Source organism: Protopterus annectens, chromosome 5.part0 (genome assembly GCF_019279795.1).
Source record: "Protopterus annectens isolate FY-2018-M chromosome 5.part0, PAN1.0, whole genome shotgun sequence".
Classification (NCBI taxonomy): domain Eukaryota; kingdom Metazoa; phylum Chordata; order Ceratodontiformes; family Protopteridae; genus Protopterus; species Protopterus annectens.
In genome coordinates, this window is record NC_056735.1 from 1,884,029,816 (window position 1) to 1,884,053,421 (window position 23,606).

General features: G+C 37.0%; 1 protein-coding gene across 1 annotated transcript in view; it reads right to left on the bottom strand.

The window, feature by feature from the left end:
* Positions 1 to 23,606, bottom strand: part of ENOX1 (ecto-NOX disulfide-thiol exchanger 1) — a 2,044,058-nt gene that overhangs the window by 1,100,213 nt on the left and 920,239 nt on the right. Inside the window, exon 3 of the mRNA XM_044071707.1 lies at positions 20,345 to 20,485. Coding sequence (XP_043927642.1) covers positions 20,345 to 20,485 — 141 coding nt within the window. The remainder of the gene's footprint in view (positions 1 to 20,344; positions 20,486 to 23,606) is intronic.

Sequence of the window (23,606 nt, forward strand, 5' to 3'; positions counted from 1 at the left end):
AAGAAAGATTTGTAGTTTCCTTTTGTATCTGCTGTAACCTTCAGTGTATACTCTGTTTTACATTTTTAAAAGGATTCTTAAGTTCTTTGCTGGCAGGTTTTAGCATCGTTTTGAGGCAGAAACTGAGAACTTACTTGTTTGAATGCCCTGCAAGCAATGAAAACAATAGCTGGCATATTGTTAATATTAACTGAAGAATGTAAGGAGCTTTACCAGAACTTGACAGGACATTGATAATATTAAACGGGAGAGAATGGATAAAATTAGTATAATGTTAAATATTTTACTGAGATATGATTATGCCCCATTTCTGTACAAAGCACAATAGATAGATAAAGATTCCTGGCATTTCTGTACACAACTTCATAAGTGGCTCCTCTCTTCTATGGGTAGCAGTAGATAAACGTACATGAGATTTCTCCTATGCTAGCAGTAGTAGTATTAATAAAAGTACATGAGATTTCTCCTATGCTAGCAGTAGGAGTATTAATAAAAGTACATGAGATTTCTTCTACAGTAGCAGTAGTAGTAGTAATAAAAGTACATGAGATTTCTCCTCTGGTAGCAGCAGTAGTATTAACAAAAGTACATGACATTTCTCCTATGGTAGCAGTAGTAGTATTAATAAAATTACATGAGATTTCTCCTATGGCAGCAGTAATAGTATTAATAAAATTACATGAGATTTCTCCTATGGCAGCAGTAATAGTATTAATAAAAGTACATGAGATTTCTCCTATGGTAGCAGTAGTAGTATTAATAAAAGTACATGAGATTTCTCCTATGGTAGCAGTAGTAGTATTAATAAAAGTACATGAGATTTCTCCTATGGTAGCAGTAGTAGTATTAATAAAAGTACATGAGATCATGACGAAAGAGACACTACAGATTACAGAATGTTCCCAGTTACAGGTAGCAGTAGTAGAATTGATAAAAGTACATGAGATCATGACAAAAGAGACACTATACATTACAGAATGTTCCCAGTTACAGGTAGCAGTAGTAGTATTAATAAAAGTACATGAGATAATGATGAAAGAGACACTACAGATTACAGAACATTCTCAGTTACAGCTAGTAGTAGCAGTATTAATAAAAGTAAATGAGATCAGGATGAAAGAGACACTACAGATTACAGAATGTTCCCAGTACTACAGATTACAAAATGTTCCCAGTTACAGAGAGAATTTGTTACAATGAGATATCTAAGAAAGTAACTCAAAGCAATACGGGATGGAAGTAGAGGTATAAGAAAGATGTACGGAAAGTATTATTCATGGTTATCATGCTATGAAGAGCATGAGAGAAAACCAGCAACAGTGAAGACTGTTGGGGAGTTGTTACAGAAAACAGTAGGTGAAAATTAACTCAGGAAATAAAATAGGAAGAATTTTTGGATGACTTAGGCATGAGATTACCCATTCTTCAGTTAGCAACAGTAGAAGAAAGCCTAATGGTATGGTCTCAGTTCACATGAGATTAATGTTTTTTTCCAAGATACATTTGAATGCGATGAATCTCATTTATTTGCAATGAGGAAAGATCTTGGTAGGGTAGAAAGAGTGAAGATGGCAGAAAGGAACAGCAGCTGCAGTGGGGTTCACTGACAGTGTAATGTTTTCCAAATACTATCATTGGAACATTAAACCCAGGGCGGCCACGGTGGTGCAGTGGTTAGCATTGCTGCCTCACAGCAAGAGGTTCTCTGGTTCGATCCTCGGCTGGGGTGCCTTCTGTGCGGAGTCTGCATGTCCTCCCTGTGGGGTTTCCTCCCACATCCCAAAGACATGCTGCAGGTGGATTGGACACTCTAAATTCGCCCTAGGTGTGCGTGTGAGTGTGCCTTCTGTGGAAGGTTGCTGGCAACTCGACACCGTAAAACTCCACTGCCATTCAATGTGCGGACAAGGTGATCCGCTGTGGCGACCCCTAACCGGGAAAAAGCTGAAAGAAGAAGAAGAAGATCATTGGAACATTAAACCCAATACACATTAGTAATTATCTACCTGTCTGCACTATTGTAGGAAATATCAGTAGGCAGAAAATCTGTGATACAGGAGAAAATGCTATCTATGGCTAATTTAGTTTGCTCATGTATTTAGCAAGACTGCTTATCATTCTACACAGGATTTTATGTAATACAGTTGAGTGGAACGCATATATGAAAATATGAAAGTCAAATTAGGAAGAATGGGGAAAACAGTTATCTTTAAGCTAATGTGATTAAGAAACTGCAAATCTTAATGGGGAATAGAATAGGTAGGGCAGAGGGACTACTGTAATTGGCTGTAACACAGAAAATATGTCCCAAGCAGTCAAACATGAGCATACCAGGAAGAGATGGAAATTTTAAAGGTCACATGCAAATTTTCAGACTTAGAATTTATCCAAACAGTGTCACATAATATTAAAAATTTACTCACCATCAATATAAAATAATCTGAAGGGTGATTGTTGGACAAATGTGCATTTTCTATTATAAGTTAATGTTTTAATGTAGTTTCCCTATACCTGCATTTTCAAGCCCTTGTGTGTCTCTCATAAAGTTACAGCTATGGCTAATAATGATGGCATTCAGTCTATTTCAGCCATTATGAATATACTCTGTCAATTACTGGACAGCCTATTTTTACCCACACTTTAAAAGTGTTTAGTTTAAAGTAGCATGGGTTTTGAGAATTTAAAACATTGTCAGTTTGTACTATTAATGAGCCCTACAAAGTAATTTGCCATGATAAGTTGTCAGTGTCATGTTTCTAACTTAGAAGACCCAGACTGACTATTATGACTGCACTGAAACCAGACTACATTCTTTCTGTTCCCATATTGTTTCTTAAGTTCACAAACTGGCATCTCTTATTTCATCTACATATATCTTCATATGTAAATCATTTCCCATGACCATTATGTAACATATAAGAGTTAGAATAATGCCAAATTACTACAGGAAGCCACGAGTCCATAAATATAATTCCACACATAACGTTTATATCCAGGAAACAATTCCTCATCTTTGTATTTTGCTGGAAAGCTTGCTTCTGAGCTCTTTGTATTAATGTGTTTTTGCTCTGAAGAATGGTAAAAATTTATCCTTTGGAATCTACATACTTCTGCCAAAGACAAACATTTCATTACATAATACTGTCTACCAACGCTTCATACAGTCTCAGGCTATTTTTTTCAGTTCAGTCACATATTCACTCACATATTCATAAAACCATCTGGGAGAAGGCTGAAACTAATATTTGGAGCTTTCTTGCTAGCTCTGCATTTAAAATGATTTACAACATGCTTATCAGATGTATGCAGTGTTTTCAATTTATCAAGTCTCAGGTGACGTCTCATTAGAATATAAGATGTTTCATATAGGCACATTGATAAGGATGCCTCTTTTTTATTTTCTTTTTTTCCTTACTCCTGTTAGCACAAAAATATTCCAATATTTTACAATATTATTACATCTTTTTTTCTTATAAGTCAAAAATGTCATGGCCAAAGACCAAGCACTCTATTTTGCGCAGGAAGTCCAATGCTTTATGTGGTTCAAAACTCATACCAAACACACTCGATATCAAGCAGTAACAACTTCATGAACATCTCAATTTCATTGAAGGTAACTATAAAATCAGTGTGGCTTCAGCAAACTCCTTAAATTTCAAGAGTATCATCAATTAACTTCAGCTTTGTAATGTGCATCATCTCGTGGCATATTTAAGAAACTACACTTTCACATAGCTCCTGAATTTGGAGAAATAGGGCAGGCCATCTCTTCAATGGAAAAGCCACTTAACATACATTCAACTATTTCAGTTATGTAGTACATATAATCAGTAGCATAGCTTTCACTTGTTGAGAGGGGCAACCAGCTCAGGCACAAAGTGTTGTTGAGTGGGGTGGGGGGATCAAAAGCTGGTATTGCAGTTACAGTCAAATCTGAGTGCTGAAGAGCTCTGTGTGTGGTCTCATCTGTAGCAGTTGCATGCTACACTGTAACAACAGTTTGCTACAGTTTAAAATATATAAACAATAATTTTTTTTAAACTAAATCCTGAGTGCTGCAGCGCTCCATGCAGACAAGGTATACACTGTAGCATTTTTTTTTAACAGTCTGTATCCTGCCTGTACAGAGTGCTACAGTGCTCAGATTTCAGTTAAAAAAAAATCACACTTTTAAACTCCAGCAAACTGCTTGTTACACTGTAGTAAGCAGTGACTACAGATTAGATCCCACACACAGCCCTACAGTGCTTGGGTTTGAATGCATCAGAGGAGGCAGGTTACAGAAATGGGACATGAATGACTGGCAGGAGGGAGGGGGAGTGTCATGCATCTAGCCATCTGGCTAGAAGAAATGTGCATTTTTTTTAATTGCCCATTTTTGCTTAGCAATGGAAAAGCTGGGGGATCTTTACTAAACTAATCTGATCATTACAGTAAAGCAGTAAAGAGTTTTTTGTTTTGCTCTTCATTTAAAGAACTACTGAGGCAGTGGGTGCTGGTTGAACCAGGTACACTTCTGCATATAATGATTAGAATGGGACTAGAACACATAATATTTGACAATGAATAGCAATGGTGTGCTATCTGCTGTATAAAAAAAATATTGCTTTCTTTTATTTTTTCCTCTTTACTTTATTTAACATGTTTTCTTTTTAATTTTTGAACAACTCTTTTTTCTGTATCTCTCCATATTGTCTACATCAATATATTTGTTTTATTCACTAAATAAAATACAATTCATTTCACAAACCTCCCAAAAACTTAGTTTATTTACTTTTCAAATGGTAATAAATGACTGAAAAATTCAAACCAAATTACAGAATAGCATACACATGCATGAAATATGTGAATCTAATGAACTGAGCTGATTTATGCACCAATGCTCTTGAATTATTAGTTTCTGTTGCAATTACATTTGATAATCTAATATTTCTATCAACTGTATGCTGAGTGAGTCTTTGTGTCGACATTTTGTCAAAGTTCTTTGAGTCTCCATCATGCCTACTCACTATTATCTGATACCCATGCCTCTGCATATTTACTCCCAACAAGGTATGATTACAGCCATTATACAGACAGCTATCAGGGAATTTTGTTTTCTCACAATATCCTTGCTGAGTGCCAGATAAACTCTAGAGAAAAGACACAAAGACTGCAGTGTGGGGCATTCACTGGGGTCTTTGCACACTTCTGTAAAAGACGCAGCGCTTTGGGCATTTCTTGAGTCCCATTTTTGAGCACATAGACCCTCCAGGACTCTGGTCTTTATTGGAGATTTATTAGCAACAGAAATGTTTCATAACATGCCTCTTTACCTGCCTGGGAGAGGTGTGAAGACAATGCCTGTTCGGTGTTTTCCCTCTTTGGCTGGATCTTTCTCACCTGGCAGCTACATGTATCTGAGTTTTCTGGATCGTAGTCAGGGACCCAGCCTTCTAAAGCAAGAGTCCAGCTATGAAGGTGTCAGAAGGGGTCCAAATGGAGAGATGATAAATCAGCAAACAAATGAGAGCAGTATTGTTGGTACTGAATTCATCCTCAAGTATTGGTGAGTACCTTCACAAGGTGGACCTTATTTTTCACAAATTCTCACTAAGACGATACTGATATATAGACTGGATTTTATATAGCATATATCATGGACAGAGGTAGTTAAAAAGTAAAAAAGATACCTGGATGCACAAGGTCAAAGATAAAAAAGTGCCCAATCCTGGTAGGTGCACTGGTGCCAGGACTGGAAAAAATGACAGTGCAGAATCCTCAAGACATGGAAACAATGGGGCTACAATGGAGCTAGGCCAGGCCCCCCTGTTTTAGAAGGAAGGAGCACTCCACAAAAATCACAAAAACTGATAGGCCAAAAAAGAGAAAAAGCAGGTTTTCTGGCAAATAGCAGGTGAAACAGGTGAAACAAACAAGTCCACAAGTAAAGTGCAAGTATTTAATATCAAAACAATACATAAGCGCTTCCATCCCTGTTCATTCACAGACTTCATCAGATATATACCAATGCACAGTACAACCATTAAAAACATTTCAAACCCTACACACACCCCCGCTCAACAAATCACATGCAAAACCAATTATCCATATAGAGTTACTTAAACATTACCCCATATTCAAAAACCCAACATACATTCATAACAATGAAAGCATGTTGGACTTTATATTTAAATAGCCTACGCACCATTGAAATTTATAACAAACTACTAATAAAATGAATCACCATATTAATACCTACATGCATACTTGTATATGCATATTATATATAATATATATTATACTTAAATATGCAAAAATATATACATTCAAACTCATTTACACTCACTCATTTTTACTAAAAAAAAAAAAAAAAAACATACATGCATACATTATCTCCCTAGTGCCTTTCATTTTAAAAAACAAAAGATGGAAAAAAGATCCATACAGATGAGAAAGTGGACTACTGAGGATAAGAAAGAAATTATGTATTGTTACTATTATGCAAGAAGCTCAACATTTCCAGACAGAAGATATATGAAAAGATTAAGAGAGAAATGAGAGGAAAGAAAAAAAAATACTTGTACAAGAAAAACTGCCAGATGTACCAAATGCAAATTTGTGTTCATTAATACAACTGATCCATGAAAAACACTATATAGACCAAGAAACCTTAGGCCGTTTGGAAAAAGAAGCGACTGAGGAAGTGCACAAATATAAAGAACAAAATCTAGAGACTTTTGAAAGGTATAAAAAAGAAATATGGATATAGGAAAGAAAGAGAGATCTGATATGGTGTAATATTTATGCAAAGGAGAAAGCCAAATTAATCAACACAAGAAAGGGGGAAGCCCCAAAGATATTCAAGGCAAAGGCATCCAGGTATGGAAAATCTCACAATAAAGAAATACATTTACAAAGAGGGAGCGTAGAAGAGAATATTAATTAGTCAAATAGAAGTTAAAAAATAGAAGCTGAAGTTATGGAATACCTGTGAAGTGAAGGATTTAGTGCATAAAGTCTAACACAGGTTATATCACAGCACGATGGAACAGCAAGTCCCCAAAGTAAGGAGAAAAAGGAGGAGCAGGAGACATCTGAAGAAGAAATGTGGACATGGGAAAGAAAAAGAGATTTAATAGGGTACAATATGTGAAGGAGAAAGCAAAGTTAATCAATACAAAAAGAGCAGCAACAAAGATAAGAAGGGAAATACAGGCAAAGGCATCCAAATATGGAAAATTTTACAATACAAAAAAATAAGACAACAAAGAGGAAAAGTAGAAAAGAGTATTAGTAATGGATAATTTAAAGAAATCGAAACTGAGGCTATGGATTACCTGCGAAGTGAAGGATTTAGTGTAGAAAATTTAACTCAGATATCATCACAGCAGGACAGAGTGATGAACACCCAAATTAAGCAGAAACCAGTAGAGCAGAAAGCATATGATCAGTTGCCATATGAAGATACTTTGGAGGCTTCCATCAGAAACCAGAACAAATGTTCAGTTGGAGCTGGACAGCAAGGGAAGGAACAGGAAGCTTTGGCAACTCTGACACAGTCAGTGTTGTTGAGTGATAGGCCAGTGAGTTCCCATATGAAAGAGCAACGGATGACATACGATGAAACTGAAGAGAATGTGACAAAGGAAGATGCTCTAGAACTTTCTATAGAATACCTGCAGGAAAGGGAGAACAAAGAATGTGCCCTCAGTTTAGAAGAAAATTATCTAAGACAAGAGCTGCTTGATTTAATAGAGATGGAAGACATATTAAGATCAATGAAAGAAATAGTCTACAGAAGGTCAATAAAACAAATGAACGCAGTAATTGGGACTGTCCATAGAGATTCATTCGATATAACAGAAGTAAACAGGGTATATGTGCAGTTAAATTAATAACAGATACATCTTACCACCAGAACACAGGGTAGTAAGGGAAAGGAAGAGAAAAACCATAAAGCAATTAAGATAAGAAGTGTCACTCTTAGAAGAGTATAGACGAGGGAACAGATCAAGAAAAATACTCAGAAAGATACACATAATAAAAGCAACACTCAGTATTATAACAGATCAGGATCCAGCATGCACTTTCACAAATAATAAACTACAAATATCAGCACAGACAGAAACACTTAGAAAATATGTAGATAAATATAAAGGAAAAGTACAAAATAAGAAATTTATTGATGACCCAAAAAAGGTTTATAGAGAATTGGGAAATAAGGCAAAAGGAAATGAAACACCACCAAAAAAGAAGAAACTGATACAATCTGGAGAAATATCTATGAAGATCTGTGGAACATAACAAATATGCTAAATGGATAGAGGAAGTAAAAGAAAAAAATAAGATGTTCAAATGTACAGGATATGAAATGGGATCCAGTAATGGTCAGAGAGATTAAAACAAAGTTAAGAAAAACTCCTAATTGGAAAACCCTAAGCCCAGATGCAGTACCTAACTTCTGGCTAAAAGTATTAACATCTTTGCATGAAGATTTAGCCATGACTATTTGTATGCACACCCTGAACAGACACCAGCCTGGTTAACAACAGGAAAAACAATGCTCCTCCATAACAGTGAACTTGCAAGCTATCCTAAAAACTACAGACCAGTAACTTGCCTTCCAACGACATATAAACTATACACTGCAATTGATGCCGACAAAGTCTATAGTCATTTAGAAAAAAACTCGATCATGGCAATATAACAAAAGGGTAATAAAAGAAAGTCATATGGAACAAAGGATCATTTGTTGTTAAATAAAGTCATAATGGAGAACTGTAAAATGGGGAAGAATCAACGTATAGCATGAATAGACTACAAAAAAGCATTTGACAGTTTCCCACATTTATGGATAAGAGTGCTTAAAATGTATAAGATACACCATATACTGATCAAAGGCAGCCACGGTGGTGCAGCGGTTAGCATTGTTACCTCACAGCAAGAGGTTCTCTGGTTCGATCCTCGGCTGGGATGCCTTCTGTGTGGAGTCTGCATGTCCTTCCTGTGGTCGCGTGGGTTTCCTCCGGGTGCTCTGGTTTCCTCCCACATCCCAAAGACATGTTGTAGGTGGATTGGACACTCTAAACTGGTCCTAGGTGTGAGTGCATGCATGCGTGTGTGAGCCTTCCATGGAAGGTTGGGCGCCGGGCTGGCAACTCGACACTGAAAAACTCTACTGCCAATAATGAGCGGACGGGTGATCTGCTGTGGCAACCCCTAACCAGGAAAAGCATAAAGAACAAGAACACCATACACTGTTCAATTACATTACAGTGACCTTATTAAGCCATGATAAAGGACAAATTATTATTCCAGGAAGAAAAATCCAAATGGTGATATTCCATGTTGACTCTCTGTCACTGATGCTCTTTTGTCTAGCCCTTAACCCATTAAGTTGCCTGCTTAACAGATTAGGGCATGGCTACAATTTGGCTCCCAGAAAACAACAAAGTATAAAGACTTCTCCTCTTCTTTTTGTAGATGATATAAAACTGTATAATTCATCAGATGAGAAACTGAAAGTACAATTGCAAGTGGTCAAAACTTTTTCAGATGATATAATAATGTAATTTGGTCTTGATAAATGTGCAAAAGCAACCTTTAAAGCAGGAAAGCTGCAGCACCAAGAAAACATCAGTTTGGGACAAGAATGTGATATAAAAGAACTTGAGCAAGAGGGGGTGTATAATTACTTGGGAACTGATGAAAGATCAACAATAAAACATGAACAAATTAAAATAAAACTTAGGAATATTTTAGAAGACTTAAATGAATACTGAAAACAGCATTGACATCTAGAAACAAAGTCCATGCTATAAACCAATTTGCTCTTCCTGTTCTAACTTACAGTTTTGGAGTGAGTGACTAGACCCAAAAGATGTTGGCTAGGTTGGACAGGAAAACAAGAAGGATGCTATATGCTTATCAAATGATTTATAAAAACATCAGTGCATACCAAGATTATATATTCCCCATTCTAAATGAGGTATGGGCCTCCCTGAAATTGATTACATGTATAGATTTACAATCATGGGACTGCATACATATCTGCTAACCTCACAAGACCCAAACATAGTAAAGTTTTGAAACAGGAGGAGAATGTCTAATATGACTTTCATGCTTAGTTTAGCAGAAGTGTCGACATCAAGCGGGAATGGAAGTCATACCAGAAGAAGATAAAAATCAGGTACCAACTGAATGTGCCAAAAAATGTAAAGAAAATATAAGGTGATGGATCAGATGAGAAGGCAAGAATGTGGAAAATGCATAAATATAGTTACAAGTAAAAAAACTATTGGAACAACCTCATGTTGCTTGATGGTTAAGGAGATCTGAATTTAAACCAAAAGACGAAAGGTTAATATTGGCAGCCCAAGATAGTGGAAAATATACACATTGGTTTACAAAGTCCATTGAACATGTGGGAGAAACAGACAAATGTAAGTTTTGCAAAACAGAATTGGAAACAGTTGCACATCTTGTTGCTGTTTGTGATACACTAATGGCATAAGGACTGCTTACTGAAAGGCATAATAATGTGGCAAGACTGTTGCATTGGGGATTGTGCAAACATTATAATACTGAAGTAAACCAAATAACACAGCACACCAGGCAAAGGTGCAACACCGAACCATATAACAAAAAGCTGCCAAAAAATGCACATGGAAGACACCAAGTTGAAGGTTTAGTATCATTAAGACCTGGATTATTATAGGAGGCCAACCTGAATTGCCACTCAACTTCCCTCTGAGCAACCCAATTTTTAAAATTACCTCCCCTTATGTCCTGTTTAACTACCTCTAAAACAGAGAAGGTAAACATTTTCCAATTAACACACACAATAGAGTGCTTAAACAAACCATTATTAGAATTTTTTGTTTTTTATAGCATACTCATGCTCTAAGATCCTTTTCCTTAAAATCTACTGGACATACCTACATAAAAAGCAGGACAGGTGGAGCATAAAGCAATGTATACAATACCTACTATATTACAATCCATCCTCCCAGGGACTTTAAAGATCTTGTCCATATTAGGTAAAGATATAAACGGACTTTCACAAATGAACCTACAGGCCCTGCAACCTAAACATTTATACATTCCCCCACCATTTACAATAGGATCCTTAGCATCAGAATAATTCCTATTAGACTCCAAGATTTGTTTTATACTAAAATTCTTTTTGTAGACAAAAAGTGGGGTATCCCCTAATACCTTGGCCACATCCAAATTACCAGCAATAACCTTCCAATTGTCACAAATAATACTATGTATGACATAACTACCCACACTCATTTTCAAGGCATACCTGGGTCCGTCTGACCCATAGTTGTTAGTATTAACTATATGGCCTAAAGCTTATGAAAGCCATGCGTTAAAATAGGGGAAAATCCACATACCTTCTTCTACTAACCTCGTCTACTGTTTCAGACAACAAATCTTCTGAGTAACCCCTGTCTATAAATAAACGCTTAACGAACTGTGTCTCAGCTAACAAATCAGTGTCATCCACTGACATATGAGAAGTTCTAATAAGCTGTCTTCTAGGGACATTCTTCTTCATAAATTTAGGATGTCCACTTTTAAAATGAACATAACTACTACAAGAAGTGGACTTCCTACAAACAGAACTAGAACACCTAGTATTATATAGGTCCCATAGGACATTCACATCTAAAAATGAGACTTTAGAACCTATATCTCCTATAACAAACTTTAGAAAGGGGGTACTCTGACTTAAAGCCTCAACACAATTTTGGACATTAAATTAATTGGCCCCTGCTATAAAAAAACAAATCATCTGCAAACCTAGTATAAAAGAGAATATTTGTAAAAAGTGGAAAACTTGGTAAAATGTCCATATCCCACCAACCTAAAACAAGGTTAGCATATGTAGGACCTACTGTAGCATCCATAGAAACACCCATTAATTGTTTGAAAAAGTTACCATTAAACATAAAAAATGCATTTTCTAACAATAGATCCAACACGCACATATAGGTTATTAAGTTATTATTATCCAGGTTAGTGTATTTGCCCAAAAACCATCTAACATACTCTGCACCCAAATCTTGTGGTATACAGGTAAAAAGAGATACCACATCCACAGTGAATAAGATTAAGTTTCCAACACTATTTACAGAGGCAAACATTCTCAACTTGTCTAATAAATCCCAAGAATCAGCTATAAAGGAGGGCAAAGCCTTTACATATGGTTTTAAAACATAATCCAAATAAATAGAAATACAGTCAGTGGAGCTACCTGAAGCGGATATAATGGGCCTAAGTGGGGGTGGGGGGTTGTGGTAGATTTATGGAGCTTGGGTATTCCAAACATGACATCTATTTTAGGATCTTCAACATACAAGAACTCAAACAAGTCCTTACTAATTTCATTGTTCAAAAGTAAATAATATAACACTCCACAAATACCATAGCTCCTAACAATTTCAAACTTATTAACCTTTACATACTCTAATGGATTAGATAACATTTCTTCCATAGCCAAGTTATAATCTCCCACATTCATAATCAACCCCAACCCCCTTTATCTGCTTTCATAAAACTTAAATCAGTATTACTTTTCAGTTCTGATAAAGCTCTGCTCTCACTCTCACTCATATTGTAAAACTTGAAAACATTTTTTCAGAAAAACATTTGCGTATCGCATTTTCACAAAAACCTTCAAAACCTTTTATAGTATGAGTTAAATTAGGGTTATAAGTAGATGGCTTACATATAACATTGGTACAGTTCACTTCACTTCACTTAAAATATATTTCAAATTCAACTTATGTGAAAACAACTTTAATTCTATTAAAGTTCTTGTTAAATTTGTCCTCCTGCCTGGTTGAAAATTAAAACCTAACTGCAGTACCTTTATATGTTCATCCATTAGCTGAAAATTGGACAAATTAAAAACTGAAATCCTAGAAGTGTCCAGATTAGGAAGTTGCATTAGTTTCGGTACCTGCTCCTCCCCCGAGTTCATAGGTTCATAGGTTGGTACCAGGCTATCAGCCCTAGGGCCTATACAAGCCTAACCATAACAATTCCCTAGCTATTTCTTCCCACACTATTTATTTCCTGGACCCCTGTCCAGCATGGCAACTGATGTGATCCCCAGGGTGAATTTCCTTTCTCCCATCCAGTCATCAAGGTTCCTTTTGAAGAAGGCCAAAGGGGTGCTCTGCTTGACATGTATGGGCAATCTTTTCCAGAGTCTGGGGAGTCTCTGGGTCAGGAACCTATCCCTCCAGCATGTTTTGTTTATTGTGATGACAAGGTTTAGATCCCTGGAGCATGTGGCTCTGAGGGATTGGAATTTCTTTAAGTGTAGCATGTCCAACAGCTCTGGGTTTGACATAGCCTTGTATGTTAAGGAGAGATCGCCTCTGAGTAGACGATATGCGTCATAGTATAGCTGGAGTTATTTAAGGCGGTCAGCATACGGCATCTGCTTTAGGCCTGTGATTCTTTTAGTGCAGCATTTCTGTGGCCTTTCCAGTTGTTGCAGGTGTCTTGAGAGGTACATAGTAAACAGGGCATTGTATTCTATAATGGGTCTAATGAGGGATGAGCACAGTGGGACAATGACCTTCTTTTTTCTGGATGAAAAGCCCTTAGTGATGAGGTGTGCCACATAGAAGGATTTCCTGACTGTTGTGACAATGTGGTTATCGAAGGTGAGACCACTGTCCACCTGTGTCCGTAAGTTCTCGTTTGATATCCCCTGCTGCGGTTTTGATTCCTAGTTACTTTTCTTCCTTGGGCACCCTGTAAAAAAACACCTTTATTTTTTCCATTAGAGTTAACAAAATCATTCTTTTGGATTTGTTCACTGTTGTTAGAGAAACCACTCGCTGAATTGTGTGGAGTACCATTATTAGAAGCTGGAACAGTAGAGGTAACGTCAGTCTTTCTCCTTACACTCTGTTGGGTATCATTATGGACTTCTCCATTATGGCCAGAATTAAAGGTAGATATGGTTTCAACAACACTCTCAGTACCAGCACATCATGCAGACTCACGTAAAAACTGCAACAGAGCCTTGCCTGCCATTCAAGTTGGAAAAAAAGTCTTTATATGCTGTACCCACCTCATATACGGCCACATCCCTGGATATTTTTTGATTTTTATGTGATACCAGAATTTTCTCATATTTATCCACATTGTCCAAAACCTGATGATTATCCATTTCCACATCTGGACAATCCTGAACATACTTAATAAGGGTGTTATCAGCCTCTGCAAGCCTTTGTTTAAGTTCATTTAAGGTGGCTGTGTTATTTTTAATTAATAATTTCAAACATTTCTTGCCTGCTCCATCAAAGAAGCACACCAGTTCCTTGTAAAAGGGACTGTTAAGCACAACCCCATTCGGCACTTTAGAAAATCAGTGGGACCACCCCCACCTTTATGTAGTGCTTAAAGTACTTGTTCTCAACATACAGAGCATGATAACATTTTAAATCTCTTTGCAATCTATCCAACAGACTGGAAACCTCATTTCTCACAAAACTACTGCCACCATAAAAGTCTTGCCCATTAAATGGGTCAAAGCTCTCATTTAAAAAATTCTTAACACCCTTATTAGAAATATTAAAATTCACCTCATGTCCATTGTTCTGTATTACTGTATTGTTGCCAGGAGAGCTGTCAGTAGAATGAACCAATTTCTTATCAATGTTAAACCAGCCCTTGTGAGAGGAGATGTCCTTGATTTTATTAGCCAATATCACTATGGCTTTCTGCATCTCCGCTACTATGGAAACCAACTCCTCCAATACTTTATCACTGTGGGTGGGGGTGGAATGCAGAGTCAAATCCATGATATCTTCCTCAAATGCACCAGCCATGGAGAAACTGATAAAAAAATCTCAACCAAATAACACAGTACACCAGGCAAAGGTGCAGCACTGAACCATATAACAAAAAATGCACGAGGACACCAAGTTGAAGGTTTACTATCATTAAGACCTGGATAAATACAGGAGGCCAACCTGAATTGCCACTCAACTTCCCTCTGAGCAACCCAATTTTTAAAATTACCTCCCCTTATGTCCTGTTTAACTACCTCTAAAACAGAGAAGGTAAACTTTTTCCAATTAACACACACAACAGAGTTCTTAAACAAACCATTATTAGAATTTTTTGTTTTTATAGCATACTCATGCTCTAAGATCCTTTTTCAGAGGATCCTGCTATACTGTTGTGGATGTGATCTTGACCTGATGTTCCATCTTCCATTACAGACACTGGTCATCTGATGAAGGCTTATCTATAGAGACGAAAACGCAAATTTGGTGTGTAAAGGCATTTATGGAGTGTATTTTCTGCATGGTGTGGATTGAATAAAGGAATTATATACATCTCGTTTGAGTATCAGCTTCTCCTTAGCACTCTTTTGCTTGGTTTACTAGTTTTTTTTTTGAGTGCTTAACCACAGTGTTTTGATCTACTGGACATACCTACATAAAAAGCAGGACAGGTGGAGCATAAAGCAATGTATACATTACCTACTGTATTACAATCCACCCTCCCAGGGACTTTAAAGACCCTGTCCATATTAGGTAAAGATATAAACGGACTTTCACAAATGAACCTACAGGCCCTGCAACCTAAACATTTATACATTCCCCCACCATTTACAATAGGATCCTTAGCATCAGAATAATTCCTATTAGACTCCAAGAAATCAGGTAGCAACTGAATGTGCCAAAAAATCAAAAGAAAGAATATAAGGTGAAGGATCAGATGAGAAGGCAAGAAATGTGGAAAATGCATAAATATAGTTACAAGTATAAAAACTCTTGGAATAACCTCATGTTGCTTGATGGTTAAGGAGATCTGAATTTAAACCAAAAGATGAAAGGTTAATATTGGCAGCCCAAGGTAGTGGACAACATACACATTGGTTTACAAAGTCTATTGAACATGTGGTAGAAACAGACAAATGTAAGTTTCGCAAAACAGAATTGGAAACAGTTGCACATCTTGTTGCTGTTTGTGATATACTAATGGCAGAAGGACTGCATACCGAAAGGCATAATAATGTGGCACGACTGTTGCATTGGGGATTGTGCAAACATTATAATACTAAAGTAGCTGAGAAACACTGGAAACATGAGCCACAGAGCATTATAGAAAATGATGAAGCTTATATCACATGAGATTACACATTACCAACAGTTCAAAAAATAGATGCGAGAAAAACAGATGCATTAGTCCATAAAAAAGAAGACTAAAGTAGCGTTGATCACTGGAATTGTTACACCCAGTGACTGATTACAGTGTCTTCCATACAGAGAGACATAAAGCCATAAAATACCAGCATTTGCAGGTGGAAACAAGGGCAATGTGGAAGAAGGATACACAGTTCCAGTAGTAGTAGTAGCAATGGGGTCTTATATAAAAGAATTTACAATCGCACTTAGATATGTTACCAGTACAAATAACTCTGTACAGATTGCACAGGGAGTCATTACTGGGCACACTGCGGGTGCTGCAAAGAGAACTTCTGGCTAACATCAAAGACTGAAGCTGTGAAGAGCACTTGCAGCTAACCTTATAGAATGAAACAATACTAATTTCATGAACTTTAATCATACTTTGACTTAGGAATGGAGTCCATTCCCGTCATGGTATTAGAAACTCAAAAGACTTGGAGAAATAAAAAAAAGTGACAAGATACAGAGTAATAAGGGAAAAATGCCATCATAGAAGCAATGAATGGGGAAAACTATAAAGAAATTAAGACAAGAAGTGTCATTGGTAGAAGAATATAGAAGAGGGAACAGATCTACAAAAATACTTAGAAACATAGCTTTGATAAAAGCGATGCACAGTATCAGAACAGACCAGGATTTATCATACACTATTACAAATAATAAATCAAAGATATCAGCACAGGCAGTACAACTTATCAGATATGCAGATACATATAAAGAAAATGTATGAAATAAGCAATTCATCAATGATCCAAAAAAGATTTATAGAGAACTCAGAAACAAAGCAAAATGAATAGAAACAACACAAAACAAAACGAAGACGAAGAAGAAGATGATGAAATAGACACATTTCAGAGAAATATCTGCGAAAGCCCTGTGGAGTATTATAAAGATGGGGAAATGGATAGAAAATTTAAAAGAAACAGTAAGAATTTCAAATGTGCAGGATGTGAAATGGAATAAAATAATGGCCAGAAAAATTAAACAAAATTAAGAAAAGCTCCAAACTGGAAACCCCCAGGCTCAGATGCATTGCCTAACTTCTGTCAAAAAGAATTAATATCTTCACACAAAGATTTAGCCCTGATTTAGAACTGCTTATATGCATATCAGGAACAGACACCGACTTAGTTAGCAATAGAAAAAATACTACTCCTCCTTAAGAGTGAACCATAAGCCATTCTAAAAAAAAAAAACAACAGACCAATATCTTGCCTTACAATGATGTATAAATTATATACTGGTATTGATGCAGACAGAGTTTATAGTCATTTAGAAGAAAACTCAATTATGGCAATAGAACAAAAGGGTAACTAATGAGAGTCATGAAACAAAGGATCATTTATGCTAAATAATGGAGAATTGTAAAAAGGGGAATAAGCTAAGAATGGCATGGAGAGATTATAAAAAAGCATGTGACAGAATGCCATGATTATGGGTAAAGGAGTACTTACAGATCAGTTACAATACAGTGACTGTGAAACAGTGGCAAACCACTTTACAATTAAGCCATGACAAAGAGCTGGGATAAAAATTCAAAGCGGCTATTCCAGGGTGACTTTTTGTCACTGCTGTTGTTTTGTCTTACCCTTAATCTATTAAACTGTTCTCTTAACAGATTAGGTATTGATTACAATTTGGTTCCAAGTAAACAACCTTGCTTAAAGATTTCTCATCTATTTTTTGTGGATGACATAAAACTGTATAGTTCATCAGATAAGGAGTTGAAAGTACAACTGCAAGTGGTTAAAACTTCCTCAGATGATATGAGAATGGCATTTGGTCTTGATAAACTTGAAAAGCAATGTTTAAAGCAGGAAAGTTGCAGTACCAAGAAAATATAAATCTAGGACAGGAACGTGATATAAAGGAACTTGAGCAAGAAGAAGTGCATACATACTTAGGAAATGATGAAGGATTGGCAATAAAACATGAACAAATGCAAATCAAATAAAATTCAGTAAGGAATACTTCAGAAGACTAAAAGTAATATTGAAAATAGGTCTGACATCAAGGAATAAAGTCCAAGCTATAAACCAATTTGCTCTTCCTGTTTTAACTTACAGATCTGGTGTGATTGACTGGCCTCAAAAGGTATTGGATCAATTGAATAGAAAAACAAGAAAAATGCTTCAGGTTTATCAAATGAGATATAAAAATTAGTGTATACCAAGATTATATATTTCATGCTCTGAAGGAGGTATGGGCCTCATCGAAATTGACTGCATGTATAGATGTGCAGTTGTGGGACTGCCTACATAGTTGCCAACCTTTTCAGATCCAAACATAGTGAAAGTGTATTCAAATGAGGAGAAGAAGTCTAAGATGACCTCCATGCTTAGTTTAGCAGAAGCATTCAGGTGGCAAGTGGGAATGGAAATCAAACCAGAAAATAAATCATACAGCAACTGAATGTTCTCAAAAACAAAAGACAAAATATAAGGAGAAGGATCATATGAGAAGGAAAGAAACGTGGAAAACCAGAAATATAATGGCAAGTACAGAAATCTTCTGGAATAATCTCAAGTTGATCAGGATTTGTCATAGGAATGGTTAAGGAGAGGTGAGTTGAAACCAAAGGATAAAAGGATAATAATGGCAGCACAGGACAGTAGACTTTGTATATGCTAGTTTACAAAGTCCATTGAACATGTGGCAGACATAGACAAATGCAGTTTTCAGAATGAAAGAATTGGAAATAGTCACACATCTTGCTACTGGGTGTGATACACTCAAGGCAGAGGGTCTGTACAGTGAAAGGTACAATATATGGCAGGATTGTTGCACTGGCATTGTGCAACCACTACAATACAGAAGTAGATGAAAAGTATTTGAAGCATGAACCACAAAGCATTATAGGGAATGATGAACCGTACACCACATGGGATCACCTATTACCAAGAATTCAAAAATAGATGGAAGAAAAACACATAAAGCAGTCCATGAAAAAAAGGCAAAAGTAACATTGATCATTGAAACTGATACACCTAGAAATTACAGTGACTCACACAGAGAGACACACAAAGTCATAAAATACTGAGATTTGCAGGCAGAAATGAGAGCAATGAGGAATAAAGATACCCAGACAGTTCTGTAAGTAGTAGCAGCAGTGGGTCTAATAAAGGAGAATCTACAGTTGTATTTAGATATACTAACAATACATGTGAGTCTGTATGTATCTCAGAGTTACATGCAATTCTGTAGGAATCACAGAAAGAATAAATTCTGGGCACATTGCAGGTGCTACAAAAATCACTTTTGGCTAATATCAAAGACAACAATACTACTTTCAGGAACTTTAACTATACCCTGACTTAGGAATGAGGTACTTTCAGTTCATGATATTAGAAATCCATAAGATTTGGAGAAATTAAACTGACAAGTGGACTTTGTTTAACAATTTACTGCCATATGGATGGCTTGTGGTGTTGGTACCTGTTGCAGTTTGGCAGGCTTCAGGAAGACACCAGTGGACATTAATGGGTAACAGCTAAAGAGTAATGCAGACAGATATATCCTGTGGGAAGTGCATTCCTACATCCTTTCAGTCACGTTTCCATGGCTTGCATGGGGGTTTACTACAGAAGAGGGCAATAAATGAACCTGGGACTCATAAATCTATCCTTATCTCAGAAGAGTCAAATATTCTACATTATTAGAATTACAAAATGTGCAGTGCCAGTGAAGAAGACTGAACTCCCATTACAGGAAATTAATGTTTTTAAATGTAAGGTAAGACAATGGAAATCAAAACAGTCACTAAACATCTTAGAAGACCACTTTAACATTTTCACCAGACATTCAGTCTGCAGATAATTTAGCATTTGTCTTATAATTCTTTCTTTGATTATAATTCACTCTTTTTTCTTTGCTTTCATCCCTTCATCATTAGATAATGCATCTCAGCAACATTAGTTAACTTCATTCAAATACCAGTCTTTTTCACAGGTTAACTACATGAAAAATAATCTGAGTTAAATAGCTATAGAAAACAGCAAGCTATTTTTCCCCTCCTAAGTCTGTATTTGACAAAACAGCAGTATTTGGTATAGGAATTAAAGCATGTAGCCCTGAAGAAGCAGCTGGTTATTACAAAGCAATTTCTTTAAATCTTCATTTTGAAATGGTACCTGCAGCCATGACTGCTATTTCCTTATTTTGTTCACCACAACGTTCATTACACAATTCTTCTGCTACTTCATTGTCAGCATGACGGTGATTAAAAATATCACTCTTGCTGTGGTTGATTGTAGAATCTGGTGAATTAAGACCTGCAGATAAAAAAACATAATAATCAGTCAAGGAAACTACTATGCTGTGGAAAGGCAACTATGCAAAACTTAGAGATAATTTCTTCCATTAAACAGGTGAAATGATTTAAGGAAAGACTTAGTCTGAACTCCCTGTAAAGCTGGCAAAGTTAGACAATTTGGACACAATATGAACTGCTTTGTCCTTTCAGTTCTTAAATCATAATTTTGTAGTTTTAACTTCTGTATTGAAAATTCTTTATGAAAAAAAGATTATAAAGATATATTTTTGTAGTCTGGAACATAAACAATAAAAAGTTCATTTCTACCATTTATGATACACAAGAATTTTGAAATTTTATGAACATAAATTAAACAATTCTATAAATAAACAATGCACATATCAGAACTGGCCACTGGAAGGTAGTTACTTCATGCAATTTTTCTATTGTATACAGACTACAAAACAATGCCATGTAAGGTACTTGAAACAATCCAAATACTGTCCAGGTTTGAAATAGCCACCAAAAAAAGAAGTTATGTACTCACCATAATGTTCCATGTGAGTTGTTCATCTCGCCTTCATTCTTACAGATGAGTTCGGAGCTGATGCTTGGCTCCGAGTCGGCCTACTACAAAGCTTGAGGTCTTCAGACAGCTCAAGGCTAAGTACCTATCCCATGATGCACCTGGAGTTACCTCAGAGCTTGTTTGCTGTGTATAACAATACCATATGTCATTCTATCACTCTTTAGGAGAAAGCTATAGAAACATTGAGCAACTAGGAAGAATCTAGTATCTTGGTCCTTGAAAAAACCTGGAGGGGTAGGAGGGTAAGGAGTAAGAATGAAGGCGAGATGAACAACTCACATGGAACATTATGGTGAGTACATAACTTCTTTATGTGAAGTTGTTCTATCTCGTCGTTCATTCTTACAGATAGGTAGCGTCCCAAGCACCATCTTTCTTGGTTGGCTCACGGAAGTATGTTTTTCAGGACAGTAGACCCATAGGAGGCCCTGTCCCTGGAGGTCTTGTCAACGTTGTAATGAGTGATAAAGGTATGAGGTCTTGACCAAGTGGCTGCTGCACAAATGTTGTTTATAGGAAGCCTAGCAGAAAAAGCAGAAGATGTGGACACTGCTCTGGTAGAATGAGCCTTAATTTTGTGTTGTAAGGGCATATTAGCAACTGAATAAACAAATGTAATACAATCAGATAACCATTTAGACAGAGTTGTTTTTGCCACTGGCATACCTTTTCTGGAATCTGAAAAGGAAACAAAAAGCTGTTCTGATTTTCTGAAATCTTTTGTTCTATCCAAGTAAAATCTGAGTTATCTATGAACATCAAGCTTGTGCAGCATATACTCTAAGTTGTTGGTGTGTTTGGAAAAGAACACTGGCAAATCTATAATCTGGTTCAGATTAGTTTCAGTACAAACTTTGGGCAAGAATGAAGGATTTGTTTGTAGGGAGACTCTGTCAGCATGGAAAATCAAATAAGGAGGCTTTATGGACAAGGCTTAAAACTCTGACACTCTACGGGCAGAAGTGATAGCTGCTAAAAAGATAAGTCTTGTATGACAAAAATTTCAAATCACAGGAGGAAGCTGGTTTGAAAGGTGGGAGAATAATGCGTGAAAGCATAAAATTTAGATTCCAAGGGGTATAAAGGGATTTCACAGGTGGTCTGAGATAAAAAGTCCCTTTGAGAAAGGCTTTGGATAGTTTGTGTGACATTATGTTCAATCCTTCAAAGCAAAAGTGAAAATCAGAGATAGCAGCAAGTTGAACCTGAACTGTTGCTGCTGCAGCCCCTTTATTGAAAAGAATAGTCACAAACTCTAATATGGAGGCAATAGGGGATTGGAAGGGATCAATGTTATTTTGAGAAGCCCATATAGAAAATCTTTTCCATTTGCTAAGATATAGATTCCTAGTAGAGGATTTATGAGAACACATCAGAATCTGCTGCATTTCATTAGAGAGGTTATGGAACCTGGCTATGTTGGGAATTGGAGCAGCCAAGCTGTCAGCTTCAGGGACTGAAGAGAGGGATGAAGATCCTCCGACGAATGCACCAGAAGATCTGGAACTGGGTCCAGAATCCAAGGGTCTTCCAATTGATGAAGTCGAATGAAGGGGAACCAAATCTGATGAGGCCAATGAGGGGCTATTAGTATGATGGCCCTTCCCAGGGCTTTTGCTTTCTGTAATACTTTGGGTATCAAGGGAATTGGTGGGAATGCATAGAGGAGACCCGGTGGCCAATCGTGTACAAGTGCATCCCTTGGGGCTTCTCCTGGAGGGGGAATCAGGGCAAATTAGCTTCTGCATTTTGTGTTCACGTGGTTGGCAAAAAGGTCACAGCAAGGCTGGCTCCACCTGCGTAAAATTCTCTCTGATATTTCGTTCTTAAGGGACCACTCATGAGGTAACAAAATTGCTCTGCTCAGTTTGTCTGCTATCAAGTTGGATTTCCCCAGGATGTGCTTTGCTAACAGAAAGTGCTGGGTGGATGTAGCCCACTGCCATACTCATAGGGGCCTCGCGACAAAGGGGGTAGGACCTGGTTCCTCCTTGTTTGTTCAAGTACCAGACCACTGACATGTTGTCTGTCTGAATTGCAATTGTTCCCAGAGGAAGAGAATCCTGGAAGTACTGCAACACTAAAAGTACTGCTCTCATCTCCAGGACATTGATATGCAGATGTGTCTCCTGTTTGGTCCATGTTCCTTGGGTTGTTCTTACCTGAAAATGCCCCCCCCCCCACCCCATCAGGGAAGTGTCCTTGGTCAGTGTGGCCACTGGTGGGGGTAGAAAAAAGGATGACCTATCGTTACATGAAAAGAGGTCAACCACCACTGAAGATCCTTTTTGCATGTTCTTGTGATCATTATGAGATGAGATATTGAAAGCTCTTGGTAAGACCATTGAGTGAATAACAGCCATTGCAGAATCCTCATGTGCAGGCGACCCAACGGTATCGCTAATATTGCAGCTGCCATCAGTTTTAGTACTTCTGATGCTGGAGCCTTGTCTCTGGATATGATATTGCAAACCTGCTGACGGAGTAGTAAAACTCTTTCTGCTGTAAGTCCCACAGTGGTGGTGGTGGTGTCCAATTCTGCTCCGATAAA